We start from the raw sequence: 16448 nt of genomic DNA, 5'->3' as shown, positions 1-16448 counted from the left end.
ACCTCACTCTCCAGGCACACGGGCCTCCCAAAGCTGAATGGGCATCTCATCCCGATGAGGCTGGGAAGGTGCTGCACCGAGTCCTGTGGTGTGGACACCACAGCAAAAGAAGCACAACAGGCGGATCTAGGCTCCAATACTAGTTCCGTGACACAGGGAATCTTAAGTAACCTGCCCAGGGCCCCCTGTCTATAAATCTGTTTCCTCATCTGTAATGTGGGGACAATAACACCTATTTCATAGACCTCTTGAGAGGACTGAGTGTGTAAATACATGCAAAGCACCCCGGACAAAACTGTAAGGAACACAAGAGGCAGAAAACAGCCATACATGCAAGAGTCACCTCTAAATCCTGAATCATGAAAACAAGACACCAAAATGCCCTGTGAATTCCCAAATGCTTCCCGAAAAGGAAGCCTCTACTGCATGAAAGTGACAACACATATCTGCTTCACAAAGATGAGTGCCAAGCGTAGCTGTGCCAGGAACACGGACATGTCCCTAAATCCAAATTCCAGGAGTTCCCGTCGTGGCGCAGTGGTTAACGAATCCGACTAGGAACCATGAGGTCGCGGGTTCGATCCCTGCCCTTGCTCAGTGGGTTAACGATCCGGCGTTGCCGTGAGCTGTGGTGTAGGTTGCAGATTCGGCTCGGATCCCGCGTTGCTGTGGCTCTGGCGTAGGCCAGGGGCTGCAGCTCCGATTCGACCCCTAGCCTGGGAACCTCCATATGCCCTGGGAGCGGCCCAAAAGAAATAGCAAAAAAAAAAAAAAAAAAAAAAAAAAATTCCAAGTCCCAGCTTCTAAGAAAGCACCAAGAGCCGCTTCTTCCCCAGAGCGCACAGGAGACTTCAGACCTGAGGAGGCTCCCGTCGGGTGACCCTCAGCGACAGAAATGAATTTTCTTCACCCTTAAGACCCTTTATGACAACAGTGATTTGGGTTTTTTTAACAGAGTTTCCTAAACCACTAAAATTTTACCATTTGGTACTAAATCACAGAAGAATGATTAGCATTTGTTTTAACAAATGTGTGTTAAAAGCATTATATCGTCACATCAAAGCCTTGTTGGGAGTTCCTGCCATGGCTCAGCAGTAATGAACCCAACTAGTATCCATGAGGACGCGGGTTCGATCCCTGGCCTCACTCAGTGGGTTAAGGATCTGGTGGTGGTGCAGCTATGGCGCAGGCCGGCAGCTGCAACTCCAATTGGACCCCTAGCCTGAGAACCTCCATATGCTGCAGGTACGCCCCCCCTAAAAAAAGCAAAACAAAAACAAAAACAAAAAACAAAGCCTTGTTGTACTTCAGCTGTAGAGGACAAGAAATGTTTCTCTTTCACTTCGCAGAATGCTGACAGATGGCATGGACAGATGCCGACACACCAGCGGAGCGCGCGCGCGCGCACACACACACACACTCACACACGCACGCACACAGGTCAGGGAGCTTTTTCAGGCAGTGCAGAATAGTGTTATAGGAGTCCCCACTGTGGTCCAGCAGGATCTGTGGCACCTTTGCAGCCCCTGGACGCAGGTTCAATCCCCAGCCTGGAACAGTGGGTTAAAGGATCGAGCACTGCCGAAGCTGTGGCCTCGGTAGCAAATGCAGCTCGGATCTGATCCCCGGCCTGGGAACTCCATATGCTGCAGGGTGGCCAAATAAGAACAAATGAAAAGAGCAGTGTTATAAGCACAGTGTTTATGGACGTTAGCACTGAGACTGCAGATCTAAATGTGAAAGGCAAAGCAATAAAGGCTTTAGAAGGAAACAGAATACCTCTGTGACCCTGCACTGCAGCAAAGGTAGCTTAACACAATACAAGACACTTGAAACATGGAGAAAACTGATAAAATGAACTATAACTAAAAATTTTGGCTCCTGAGTCATTTTTATCCTAAAATCCTACAGCACATCAGCACAAATCAACTGCACTTCAATTGAAAAAAAAAATCCTACGGCATCTTGAATAGCAAGTGTAGTAACAGTACAGAGCAAAGGCACTATCGGGTTCTTGCCGCCTTCGGGATTCCTTCCAGCTCTCCCTCTCTTCTTCAGCTTCTTGTTTACACTTGGAGAAATTCAAGACCCACCTTTTAGACCCTCTGCAGTGGGATGAATGGTATCCCCTCCAAAAAAATGTCCATATCTTAATCCCCAGCACCTGTGAATACTAGCTTATTTGAAAATACGACGTTATCACAGATTTTGAGATGAGGAGATCATCCTGAATTAGCTGAGTGGACTCTAAGTCCAAGGACGAGTATCCTTACAAGTCAGGCACGTGGAGAAGACACAGAGACGGTGAGGTGAGTGGTGTGGCTGGAAGCCAGGAAATGCTGGCAGCCGCCAGAAGCTGGGAGGGGCCAACAGTTATGCTCCCCAAGGGCCCCTGAAGGAATGCAGCCTGCTGACATCTTCACTTTGGACTCTGGTCTCCACAACAGAGAGGGAAAAATAATCAGTATTGTTTTAAGCCACCCGGTTGGTGGTAATCTGCTGCAGCCACCGAAGGAAACTAATACACCCTCCAAAACAGATTTTTTTACCCTTTACACCTGTAGCAAACTCACCAACTTTCCTAAACAAAAGAAATCTATAATTATCCTTCGAAAGCATCACTCCTACCCAGGATCTCTGAAAAAAGAGCAATAAGATAAATTATAAAAAGTTCCAAGTTTATCAGAACTATTACAAAATTTAGCTTTATAAATTAAAAATTCCAAAACAGGAGTTTCCACTGTGGCGCCATGGGTTAAGGATCCAGTGCTGCCACATCTATGGCACAGATCGCTGATGCAGCTCAGACTCCATTCCTGGTCCAAGAACTTCCATATACATGGAGGCAGCCAAACCAGGGTTAATTAATTAGTTTATAAGCAGCCTTTATCATTTCATAAATATAAATCTTTATCAAATACCCACTATGTAAAGCACCATCTTCTATCAAAGCTAAGATTTGCCTACCCAACTCTGGGACAAGAAAAATTTTTAACGTAGTTCTGGACTGTTTTAATTTTTATAATACAATGACCTATGGTTTTTATAATCAAGAAAAAAGGAAAAAAATTAATGCTTATCATCAAAGATTCTGGGGAAAACAAGAAAAGAGACACCTAACTTACTCAAAATGAAATCTCTGGTTTTCCTCAACAATATAACTGTAATTAATACCTATCTTCACAACACTGTTAGAGAGCCATTATTCTAAAACTACAAAAACAGAGAGAGAGAAGGATGGTGGAGACGACAACTGAGACAGGTACCAATTCTTCTGACGTTCGTGGAAAGTAACCCTAAAGTATTATGTTTGAAAACGAATGTAATTTGTTATGAATTAGGTTTATCCACTTAGAAATCGTGGCTTATGATTATCATTTCTAAATTATTTCCTTCTGTCTTCCTGACATTAAAAATCCTGAACATTTCTCAGTCGCCAAATCGTTTCATTACAAAGAATATGGTAAATCTTGGGAGTTCCCGTTGTGGCACAGTGGAAACGAATCCAACACGTATCCATGAGGACTCAGGTTCAATCCCTGGCCCTGCTCAGCGGGTTACAGCTCCAGCATTGCTGTGAGCTGTGGTGTAGGTCTCAGGTGAGGATCGGATCCTGAGTTGCTATGGCTGTGGTGTAGGCCAGCAGCTGTAGCTCCAACTCGATGCCTAGCCTGGGAGCTTCCATATGGCACAGGTACCGCCCTAAAAAGCAAAGCAAAAAAATATATACGGTAATGCCAGAATTCACAGCCACCGCCCAACAAAAAACCACCAAAAAATTGCAGGCTACACTGAGGGATTTCTAAGGTTAACACATGCAAACCTTTCTTTTTCTTTTCAAAGAAAACACAGCTCAGACAAAAAGTATAAAACATCCTGAAACAGCCACACAAAGAGAGCTTCTTAGAAATAAAGCCCCAGAAACTATTTGGTCCTAAAAAAAAAAAACCCACTTCCAGAACTGATAAGAGTGGGGAGACAAGAAACATATATATTTAAAGTAACAACAAGATTTAACTACAATTCAAAAAACAGCGCTTCTCCTCTGCATTGTGGAGAATGTGGCTGGGGACTGAATCACAGAGGCCGCTCCACAGCTCTGCTACTCAAGGAGCAGCACCGCTTCTGTCTTCCCAAATACACCGCCTTCAAAGAAAAACCTCATCAACGGTGGAAGAGCAGACAGAAGACCTGGATTCTAGCAGTTCTTTCTAACGTGCTGTGTGATAGTGGGGAAAAAACCGTATTTTCAAATGGGGCTGAAAATATTTTTTAAAACTTTATATATAAAGTCATTTACAAGTATTAATCATTACCATCTGTCAAAAGTGGTGGCTGGTCTATCTCAGACCAGCTCCGACCATTTTTGAATCTGCGACCACTGTAAACACATGTGCACTCCTGCTATGTTTTGCCAACTAGGAGCAGTTTAGAAAACAAGGAGTCCCAGGAGTTTCCTGATGACCAGCAGGCTCAGGAGGATCTGGCATTCTCACTGCCATGGCTCCAGGCGCTGCTGCAGCGCAGGTTCCATCCCTGGTTGGGGAACTTCCCCATGCCAAGTGTGTGGCCAAAAAACATTTTGAGAAAATAGAAAAGGAACCCCACACTCACAGATGAACGAAGTCAACAGGAGGAAGTGCCCACCTCTTCCCCCGCTCCAGGCCTCTCAGCGCCCCATGAAAACATCCTGGACCCATGCAGCCAGTTTAGCCCATTCAGGAGACAACAGACGGCCCCGCAAACTTCTGACCATCAGACCAACAAACAACGATGACAACATCACTAACCTGGCTCATCTCCGTGACAGGAACCTACGACAGGTCCCACGAACAGCAACCAAATAGCCGAAGCATAATAACCGAACACTCAGAGGCCTAAACCCTGGCTGTTCCTATCGAGCTTCCTGGAGCCATACCTGACCCCTCGGAAGCACACTGCACAGTCTGAGAGCGGGCCCGTGCCCTCGTCTTCCATCGTGACAGCACTCTTGACACTCGTAAACCCAGGCCAAGGCCCTACACACTCCAAACAAAAAACCAGCCATCACAAAACATCAGGAACATGGACCTTTGACCAGTATCTGCCTCACTTAATAACTTTTAAGAACTAAATCTAAAAATCTGGCAACGAGGAGTTCCCGCTGTGCTGCAATGGGATCGGCAGCATCTAGGGAGCACAGGGATGCAGGTTCGACCACTGGCCCAGCAGACTGGGTTTAGAATCTGGCACTGCCACAGCTGCAACTCAGGTCGCAACTGCAGCTCAGGTCTGATCCCTGGCGTGGGAATTCCATATGCCAAGCGGCAGCCAGAAAAGAAAAGAAAAGAAAAGGGCAACAAGAGCCTGAGTGTAATCGCTACATTCCATTAAGAACTCAAAGCTTCTAAACGGCAAGGCTTTCTCTCTTTTACTAGGTTCTATGCCACACCCAGCAGGTTCCTCAGGTGCACCTCAATTCCAGAGAGACCTCGAAGGGCACCTGACGGTAATTCAAACCCAGGGATGACAACAGGAATTGAGAAGCCAAGGCGACCCGAGTTAGCCCGAAAAACAAGCTTATAAAAGGAGATGAGACTGGAAACGGGTGTTGCAGAAGGAGGCCCTTGGCAAAGAAAACTATTTATCATCTAGGAAGGAAGGAAGGAAGGGCTGATCAGGGTCTAAGAGAATTAGTTTGGAGTTCCCTGCTGTGGCTTAGCAGGGTAAAGGACCTGCTGGGAGGATTCGGATTCAATCCCTGGCCTTGGAGTTCCCATCGTGGTGCACTGGTTAACAAACCCAACTAGCGTCCATGAGGAAGTGGTTCGATCCTTGGCCTCGCTCAGTGGGTTAAGGATCCAGCGTTGCTGCAAGTTGTGCCACAAGTCACAGATGCAGCTCAGATCCGGTGTTGCCATGGCTGTGGTGCAGGCCACAGCTGCCCCTCCAATTCAACCCCTGGCCCAGGGAACTTCCATGTGCTGCAGGTGTGGCCACAAAATAAAAAAAATAAGAGAGAATTTGGTTTAAGCACCAAACACTGCACCTCGGGATTTCCTCCTTAAAGGAGAGGAGCAGGGCCCACTGTCATCACCGTCACATCTACTTCCCTTCGACGGGGTCCTCCCCACCCCAGGGAGTGGGAAGTGGGACCTCTTGGGCTTAAGAACATCGCCTCTCCAACTAAATTTAGCATCTACAATTTTAAACCGCCTCGGGGCTTCTCTGTAATTGTTTTCTGGGTGTTGTCTCCACTCCTGACTCATTTATAAAATGAAACACAGGACCTCCTCAGGAAATCAGTTCCTCCTACCTTGACCTCTGAAAGTATCCACAGATGCCTGAGGTAAACTATCAGGATTTGAGTTTTGCTTCAGCTAGAAGTCTGAGCTTCAGAACAGAGATGCATTTATAAAATGAAAGAATCTGTACAGAATGGAATAGATTGGTAGAAGAAAATGAAAATTAAGGTGAGCTCATCTTGACTCCTTTTTGAAAATCGCTTGTCAAACTTTTTATACCCACTTCATCTTTGATGAGAGATAGCCTCTTTTCTTTAAGTAAGATATCCTTCTTACTCATCAGGAATATGCAAATCAAAACCACACTGAGATACCACTTCACACCCACTAGGAAGCCTCTGATCAAAAAGACAGTAAGTGCTGGTGAGGGGACAGAGAGTGGAACCTTCAAACACCGCTAGTGGGAATGTAAACCAGGGCAGCTGTTTTGGAAAACACTCTGCAACTTCTCAAAAGGTTAAACACAGAGATGCCCTATGACCCAGCCACTCTAGGTATGTACCTAAGAGAGCGGAAGAGCTGTCCACACACAAGCAGGTATGCAAACGTTCACAGCAGCAGTATCTATAACAACCGAAAGTGTAGAGATAACTCAAATGGCCATCAACTTATAAAATGTAGTTTCTTCAGACAATAAAACATTATTCATCCATAAAAAGAAAGGTTCAGGAATTCCCTCGTGGCACAGCACGCTAAAGATGCGGTGTTGGCACTGCAGCAGCCTGGGGCACTGCTGTGGTGAGGGTCTGAGTCCTAGCATGGGTACTTCTAAGTGCCAAGGATGCAGCCAAAAAAACCCCAAGACAAAACAATGTACCCATACATGCGACAACATAGATGAACCTTGAATACATGCTAAGCGAAAGAAGCCAATCACAAAAGATACATCATATGACGCCTTTACACGATTTCCAGAAGACAAATCCCTAAGGATCAAAACGGTCCTAGTTCTCAGTCAAGTTACTGCCCTCAAACGCTCTCCTTTCTCCAACTCATCAGCATCTGTTTTCACAAAATTATAATTACAATAATAAGAGTACCTTTCATTTTTATGAATGGTCTAGAAGGATCTAAATCAAAGTGCTACTTCTAGAGGACGAGATTACGGAGTTTTCCCGGTGTCTCAGATGGGAACGACAGTGGTGTGTGCACGCTGGTACTCATCTGCAGAGAAGACAATAAAAATAAAAGGTTTTGCCCCCCAGGGTGGGGGACAAGGGGGATTAGTGGCGGCCTAGGGCTGGGCCTTGGGGAATTGGAAGGAAATGGGAAGTGACTGCTCACGGGCATAGGTTTGGGGGAGTGACAGAAATGGCATAAAACTGACTGCAGTGGTAACTGCCCAGCTCTGTGAATATACTGAAACACTGAATTGCATACGCTAAATAGGAGAATCACAGCTCAATGAAGATGTTTTTGTGTAGGAGAGAAAGACAAAACATGTAAGTGATAATAAAGCAGATGGGGCAAAATCTAGAAAAAGGATGTACTGAAGTTCCTTGTAAAGTCATGTCAGTCTTTGGTGTGAAATTATATCAAAAGGAAAAGCTCTAAGAGTTCCCATCATGGCGAAGCAGAAACGAATCTGACTAGGAGCCATGAGGTTTCGGGTCCGATCCCTGGCCTTGCTCAGTGGGTGAAGGATCCAGCGTTGCCGCAAGCTGTGGTGTAGTGTGTTGAAGACACAGCTTGGATCTGGCATTGCTGTGGCTCTGACACAGGCCGGCAGCCATAGCTCTGATTAGACCCCTAGCCTGGGAATGTCCATATGCCGCGGGTGCAGCCCCAAAAAAGAAAAAAAAAAAAGGAAAAGCTTTAAAAAATGGCATCTCTCCATGATAATCACACATAGTATCCTTGCTTAACATAAACAGAAACCTACACTAGAAAAAACAGCCATGTCTGCTCCTGCCTCTACCAGGTAAGCATTTCTTCTGTCTCCCCTCTACTCATCAAACTACTGTAAAGCAACCAAAGCATCACTCAAGTAGCAGAAAAGACGAATGAAATGTGGAAAGGGAGACAAATGTTCTCCAACTTTCTCAGGGCCTCAGTTTCCTCATCTGTACAATCTCTAAGAGTGCTTCCACGTTTGACACTCGGTGATTCTGTTGTTCTAACCTCACTGCTCAGTACAGTTAAGGAAAAGTATGATCTGAGCTCAGGCCTTTCCTGGACAGTGAGCATTTTTTCTCTTCTCTAATGATGACATTAAGAAATGATTTCAGTGTATTATCAGTGTTCCAATGTAGGTTCATACAGGACCCTGGCCAGTTTCCCATCTATCTGCATCCCCAAGCCCTCTCTCCAATGCTTGGGAAGGCCCACCACTAAGAGCCTGGGGAAGCTGGAGTAGTGGGTGCATGGACCTAAGATGCTCACATCTCAATGCTGGGTGCAGGTCACTGCAGAGAAACTTACACGTTCCAAAGTAAGAAACAGGTTACAACCATTCTGGAACCTGAACTCTCAGGCAGAGATGGGAAAGTAAACTCAGGAAACCCACATCATGTAAGCCTTCTCCTGCAGTTCGGGCTGCTGCTGTGGCGGGGGTTCAGTCCCTGGCCTGAGAACTTCTGCATGCTGCAAGTGGGAGGGGGGAAGGGAGGGAGGGAATGAAAAGAAAAAGGGAAAATGAAGATACCCAGAACATCTACCCACCAAAGAGGCAGAAAGGGGATGGCACTCTACTGCCTCCCCACTTAGGATGGACCAACAATTACAAAAAATCAAAATCAAAAAAGTTTCTTCCAGGAGTTCGAGTTGTGGTGCTGTGGGTTAAGGATCTGCATTGCTGTGTGTAGGTTGCAGCTGTAGCTCATATTCGATTTGTGGCCCAGGAATTGCCATAGCCTGTAGGTACAGCCAGGGGAAAAAAAAAAAAAAAAGTTTCTTCCAGATTTGCTTATGTGCCTGACAAAAGCTAATAAGCAGATACCAATTCCTAAAGCTGGCTAGACTTCTGCTTCATTAATAGATTGTCTTCCTCTCCTTCCATCCAAAGCCTTCCTCAACTAACCGGAAAAGAAAACAAAATTAATTTTCATATCTTCCTCAGTTCCTTCCATAACAAGTAACTATGGAACTTGCCTAAAGGCTTGCATCTGGAAGAAGAGGTGAGAGGGAGAGACTGCTATAAAACTCAGTGATCTAAGTCTATATTCAACACAGCAAGCGCTATGCTTATTGCTGCAAATAGAAAAGAATTACTTTCTCCATAAAGCCAGAAGGAACACTAAGCATCTTTGATTTGCTTATTCTGGGTTCACCTGTTAAGAGCATAGACGCTTTCTAAGGTATATAACTTAATTTGCCTGAAGAGAACACAGACTCCTCAGTACCTCTCTAGAGAACTGGGTGCAATCCACAATTTCCTGTAGTTTCATTTACTGTGACATCATCAGTTTGGGACTCTAAGGCAGAGAGAAAATGCACCCTGGAGAGTCTCAAGACTGACCCGAATAGAGCCATTTGTACTCTGTTTTGTTTTACTCAAAAGATTCCCTCTGGGTAATCCAGATTCCCTTATCAACCCACCAGAAATGAAATGAAGGAAAAAAAGAAATCCTTCAATCAGTGCTGATTCTAACAAAGGCCATCTATTGAATAAAGGGTCTTGGCATTCCACGACTGCAACTACATTTAAAAAGACAGAAAAATACCCTTCTTTACACATTTTATACGGCTCCTCGCCTCCCCCCTTCCTTTATTCTCTCAATAAGCTTTCACAGGGATATAATTTGGCTTGCTGAAAAGCCAGATAATTAACAGATACTCACCAAAAGAAAATTAACAGTTTTGAGAGTCTACCTGAGGAGATACCTTTTATTTACATTCTCTCTTGTATCAATGAGGACCCCAGCAGAGTTATCTAACTCTGCACCCAGTCATAGAAACTCAGTAGCAGAGTGGGAATATTTAACTCTAAAACCCATGCTCTCACTAACAAATCATTTCCGGCCTCCACTCCCATGCTTTATCATTTGCACACTATTCTCTTAGTTTTGACAATCTAACGTCTATGTGATTTAACAGACACTCAGAAGTACAGCATAAAAATAACACTGGTCTATTCCACCAATTTGAAGGGGTTTTTGTTTGTTTGTTTATATTTTTACTGGTGAGACCTGTCCTGGTCTTTCTTAACATGTTAGTGTTTTCTAAAGACTCAGTCAAGCACTGAGATGCAGTTCAGTGTTGCAAGAGGAGCCCTGGATCAAAGTCAGGCATTTAACCAGCAAGACATAGGCCCTACTTTCCTGGGCCACATTTTCCTCTCTCAGATCCCTTCCAGTTTTTCAGTACCACAAACTGAATTTCAGCAACACCACCACAAAGTCACAAATTTAACAAATACGAAATACAGACGAAAAATTAACAGCTGTGTTATAAGATTTGAAGATCTAAAAAAGTGAACTTAAAGCTACCCCAACGAAAGGCCCAATTAATTGTATTACTGCTTCATGATTTTTTCTCCACCTGCTCTTACTTTGAAGAAATAGTGTATTTGCTCTGACCTTGGTAAAGGTCATCCATTTATCCCTTTTTAAAAAGATAGTCCATTTTGAAGTACGAATCTAATTTTTTTTCCTAAAGGACACTGAAATTTTTCTGTAGTAAGAAAAAAAAAAAAAAAAAACTGTCATCACTGAAGCAACGTAGAACCAGTCAACAGGATAACCACTTTCCCGAGAGAAACTTTCCCGGTTCGAGACACGTCACCTGGCAAGGAGCCCCTCGCACCGTATCAGGATGACACCGCAAACCCTCACCACAGAAACCTGCACACAAAAACTTTTCCACAACTGTCCCGACTCAAAGACTCGGACGACGGAGCAGCGGAGCCCGCGGGGCTTTCAGAGCCCCGACCCGGGAGCCGGTCACCTCCCGGACGGTACAGCTCCGGCCCTCTCGCGCCGGACGGGGCAGATCCGCCCGGGCGCGTCTCCACCCCGCCGCCACTTCCCCCTGAAGGGCGGCTGAAGCATCGCGGCGCGACCGCCCCTCATTCGCACACGGCGGCGGCCGCGTCCGCACAGAAGCTACTTCCACGGAGAAGGGCACGGCCCGGGGCTCGAGCCCTTCCCGCAACCAAGGGAGGCGCCAGCCTCCTCGCAGCGGCCCCGCTCGCTCCGTTACTCGGCGTCCCAGCCGCGGGCCGGCTCCGGGCTGGGCGGCGGCGTTGGAGGAACTGCCGTCGCGGCTTCTTGGGAAGAGGCCAGACGAACTCACCAAGTTTCTGCTTCGCTTTTTCAAAGTCTGGGTGGAACTTACGCTCCCCGGACGAGGCTGCCTTCCCCCCTCCCGCAGGCGTGTTCGAGACAAGCCTCCCTTTATTTCACCCCAAGTCACTGCGCCGTCACCAGACCGAACACCCGGCCCTGCCCTCCGGCTCCCCCGGGGGACCGGGCCCCGGCGCGGCGGGGCGCGGGGCCCCCTCTTTCGGCCTCCGCGGCTCCGGCCGACGCCCCCTCCGACCGCCCTCGCCCGGCTCCCGGGACAAAGCGGGGCGCGGGGGCCTCCCTGGGGGACCCGGCCGCGGCGACACTCACCCGACAGCTCGTCCGGCTCCAGCCCGGTCTCGGTGTCCAGCCCGCAGATGACAAAGTAGTCGGCGAAGCGACTGGGCGCCGAGCCCCCTCCGCCGCCGCCGCCGCCGCTCATGGCGCCGGGGCCGGGCCGGGCCGTGCGGAGCGCGGAGCCCCGGCACCCGGGCGCCCGGCCGCCCGCAGGCCGCCCCTCCCGCCGCCGCCGCCGCCGCCGCTACCGCGGCTCGGGCCGCCGCCCCCGGCCTTGGCCCGGTCCCCGCGGCCGCCGCGGCTGCCGTGACGGGGCAGGGGGGCGCCGGGCCGCCCCGCGCCGCATCCTGCACGCCTGGCCCTCCGCGCCGCCGCCGCCAGCCGAGAGCGAGCCCGGAGCGGGGCGGGGAGCGCCGAGGAGCCCCCGCGGCCCTTCCCGCCGCGCCTGCGCAGCGCCGTCGGGGAGGGGCGGGCGCCCGGCGGAAGGGATGACGTGATGCTCTTCGGGCCCCGCGGTCTCCGCAGCGCGGCGGGCGAGAGCCCGTGCGCCCGCACCCGCACCCCCCGGGGCTGCGACGCCTTCCGCGAGGCTGAGAAGCGGCGGGATGCGGGAAGCTTCCTGCAGAGCCAGGCCCCGCCTCCGCTCCCGCTGAGGTCCGGAGGTGTGCTGCCTAGCCCGGCCCGGTGCCCGGATGGCATCTCGGAAGCCCACCTCTCCCCAGCCCCAGGCTGCCGGCCTGGACCCCAGATAGCGCCTTCTCCCTGACCCCGCTCCTAGGCCCAGCTCCAGCTCCAGCTCCAGCTCCTAGGCCCAGCTCCTGGGAGAGCCGAGGACGCCCCCTGTTTTGGAAGAGGGGAGCAGCCTGCGCTGTATTTACCCTTGGCTTACGAGTGGGGAAACTAAGGCCCAGAAGGAAGCCAGGACTTTCCCCAAGGTTACTCAGTCTAAGAGACAAAGCCTGACTAGAATCCTGGGCCTGTGGCCAGCATCCCTTACCCCGACTCCAGCCTGGCCTTTTCTCTGCACCGCGCTGTCCCTTTTGCTGTCCTAGAGCGTCCAGAGGCCGCTGCCACTTGGGAGCTCTCCTTCTGCTTCTGAGAATTCCCACTTCCATCCCTGAGCCCATCCTCCTGGGGCGGGGGGTGGGGGGGTGGCGAGGAGAGAAACTTGCCTCCTGGTACTTGTGTCGGGCCCCTCCAATTTGTTTCTCACGGAAGCTAAGCAGGAAACTGGAGATCAGAATCCGAGAAGGCAGTATGTGGTGTGGTCACTAGCATGGGCTTTAGAAACAGCTCAGATTTGAGTCCTGACTCTCGTTTACTGTGTGACCTTGGGCCATCTCCAGGCGCCAGCAGCCGTGGCTCTTGTGAAGAAAACAAAAGGTAAATGTGAATACAGGTTCCGTGGTCAGAATAGTGCCTGGAGCTAGAAAGCGCTCAGTAGGTGGGAGCTGTTAGAGGACTATGCCAGCAAGAGATGTGTTCAGGGTTTGCTCTGGCTGGCAGGCTGCTGCCAAGGGCCTGAAAGGCAGCTGGCTTCCCCAAGGGCTGATCCTGAGCTCTTTCCTGGGTGCTCTCGTGGGTACTTCTCTCAGGTATTGGTTCCCACGGGGAGGGTGGCCCAGAGGTCACAGCCAACATCACTTGGAACCATAGCACCTGCGCCTCCATGTGTGTCACCTGCCTGAACGGGGCAGAGGAAAGTGCAGAAAAGGTAGCTTCACAAAGTGTGTTTAGGAGGACGCCTCCCCCATCTTGCCTGCTGGGGATGCAGAAACAGCGGACCGGCTCAGACAGCAAATGGTTACAAGGCACCGAAGAGGGGTATCTTTCCAGAGTGGGGAGGTCAGGGAAGGCACCCAGAAAAGGTATAATCTGACCTGGGTTCCAAAGGAGCAAAAGGAATTTCTCAAGTAAAAGGGGCAGGAAAAGATGTTTCAGGCAGCATCGCAACAACCGGGAGTGACAGGTTAAAATGCTCACATACAGAAGTTGGTACAGCCACTGTGGAGAACAGTATGGAGGTACCTTAGAAAACTATACGTAGAACTACCATATGAGCCAGCAACCCCACTCTTGGGCATGTATCTGGACAAAACTTTGTTTGAAAAAGACACATGCGCCCGCATGTTCATTGCAGCACTGTTCACAGTAGCCAACACAAGGAAACAACCCAGATGGCCATCGACAGATGATTGGATTAGGAAGAGGTGGTACTTATACTCAATGGAATACTATTCAGCCATAAAAAGAACAAAATAATGCCATTTGCAGCAACACGGATGGAACTAGAGACTCTCATACTGAGTGAAGTAAGTCAGAAAGAGAAAGACAAATACCCTATGATATCGCTTATATCTGGAATCTAATATACGGCACAAAGGAACCTTTCCACAAAAAAGAAAATCATGGACTTGGAGAACAGACTCGTAGTTGCCAAGGGGGAGGGGAGGGAATGGGATGGATTGGGAGCTTGAGGTTAACAGGTGCAGACTCTTGCCTTTGGAGTGGTAGGCAATGAAATCCTGCTGTGTAGCCCTGGGAACTCTGTCTAGTCACATATGATGGAGCACGATAATGTAAGAAAACAGAATCTATACATGTATGTGTGACTGGGTCACCGTGCTGTACAGTAGAAAATGGACAGAACACTGTACACCAGCTATAATGGAAAACAATAAAAATCACTATATATAAAAAAATAACATTCAATAGAGAACAAAAAAAATGCTTACGCACAGGCAGCAACAAGGCACTCATTTCTCTGAGAGAATTAAAAGGGAATGAAATCAGAGAAAGAGGAGAGGAACAAAGCAGGAAAGGCTACACCACCAGGCTAAAGAATGTATCCTGTGGCATGTGTGTGTCAGAGGACGGGGGCACTAAAGGAAGTGAAGCTAAGGAGTGACAAGACCTGATCACCTACATCTTTGGTCACTCTGGGAGTCATGCGGAAGGGACTTGAAAAAGACTTGAGTATCCTCGATTTGAAGCACAACAACTTTTTATCCCGTGTGTCCGGGGTGACCAGGTGCTAGGAGACCTCTCACACGAACTCAACTCATAAAACAGCTAGAAACAAAAGACTGTGTTAATCTGTCCTGGGAAATGTAACCGCTCAGAGGCCCAGAATACTCAACGGTAAAGTGAGCTCCTTCCCAGTAGGAAATATGTTTGGCAGAGTGATTGCTTCTTCAAGAGTCAGAGAAAAACCAAACAAAACACAGCGCTGGATGCTCTTAAGTTTTGTTTGAATCCTCACACCCACCCTTACCAGCTCTGTCAGCCGAGGCACATGGGGTAACGCCTCTGGAATGGGAATAATCATTCTTACCCTGCTCAAGAGTCATAAATTAATTTTGCAAATGAATGAAGAGAGGAATTTTAAATAGCTAAAACACTATACTCTTAATACGTGGCAACCTGGGGCATCCATCTCAGCACGAAGGACCTGGGAAGAGCAAGCCGACACCTGCGGGAAGGTAGATCCAGGAAAGGGCTTGAGGCAAAAGTGTGCCTGGAGGAGTTCCCTGGTGGCACAGTGGGTTAAGGATCCGGTGTTGTCACCGCTGTGGCTGGGGTGACTGCTGCGGCGCGGGTTCAGTCCCTGCCCCGGGGACTTCTGCATGCTGCAGGCGCAACAGCATCAACACAGAAAAGTGTGCCTAGAGTGGTCAGGCCACAGTAAGGTGACTAGGGTGCCCGGGAATGGTCAGGGCCAGCGGAGGGGGAGCAGATGGTAGAAGGCGTAATGGAGGTGGCCCCGGTTCACCAAAAAATTGTGTTTCCGTGCACGGTGTGTGGAATTATCCCTAGGAAGCAGCTGCCTGGTCAGGGACGTTTCCCGCGCCACTTGCAGTCAGACATGGGCCGTGGGCCTGGTTCTCGCCAGTAGAATAAGCGAAGGACTTTATGTGCGTCACCGCTCGCTTAGGGTATTGAGGAAGAAAAGGAGAATAATGAATTAAGTGATTAAGCAAAACTTTAAGGAGTTCCCGCTGGGGCGCAGCAGGATCAATGGCGTGCGTCTTGGGAGCTCTGGGATACAGATTCCATCGGAGGCCCGGCCGGCACAGGGCGTTAAGGATCCGACGTGGCCCAAGATTCGGCTTAGGTCACAACTGCCGCTTGCATCTGATCCCTGGCCGGGGAATTCTATATGCAGCAGGGGCCAAAAAAGGAAAATAAAATAAAATAAAAAGATATGATACGGAAGGCACTGTTTTAAGTGCTTTGTAAATATTAATTCTGCCGAGGACTTGTCCCTGAACTCAAGACGTGACTATCCAGTCGCCCTCTGGTCGTCTCCACCTGGAGCACTGAGCGGCCTCCCTGATTTACTCCAGGAGATGCTGCCCCCCCCACCCCGACAAGTTTTCCCCATTTCAGTAAATTGGCAACTTCAGACTTTTCTTTCACCTTGTGCCAGAAACCTCACACTCGTTCCTTTCTCAGTCTCTCCCCCCACCACCACACACACACACACACACACACACACACACACACTCCATGCCATATCCATGAGGAGTTCTCTTGGGGTTCATCAGGTGAAGGATCTGGTGTTGTCACTGCTGCAGCTCGGGTTGCTGCTGTGGCACGAGTTCGGTCCCTGGCCTGGAAACGTCCACATGCCACAGGTACGGCC

The 16448-nt window shown here is 49.0% G+C and overlaps 1 protein-coding gene across 1 annotated transcript in view; it reads right to left on the bottom strand.

The window, feature by feature from the left end:
• The window catches only part of DENND5A (DENN domain containing 5A), an 88963-nt gene extending 76977 nt beyond the window's left edge, over positions 1–11986 (bottom strand). The window contains 1 exon segment of the mRNA XM_021062252.1: positions 11837–11986. Within this exon segment, the coding sequence (XP_020917911.1) occupies positions 11837–11948 (112 nt within the window). The 5' untranslated portion in view covers positions 11949–11986.

Source organism: Sus scrofa, chromosome 9 (assembly GCF_000003025.6).
Source record: "Sus scrofa isolate TJ Tabasco breed Duroc chromosome 9, Sscrofa11.1, whole genome shotgun sequence".
Classification (NCBI taxonomy): Eukaryota; Metazoa; Chordata; class Mammalia; order Artiodactyla; family Suidae; genus Sus; species Sus scrofa.
Note: the sequence above shows the minus strand (reverse complement) of the source record. Positions and strands in the feature narration are given on the sequence as shown.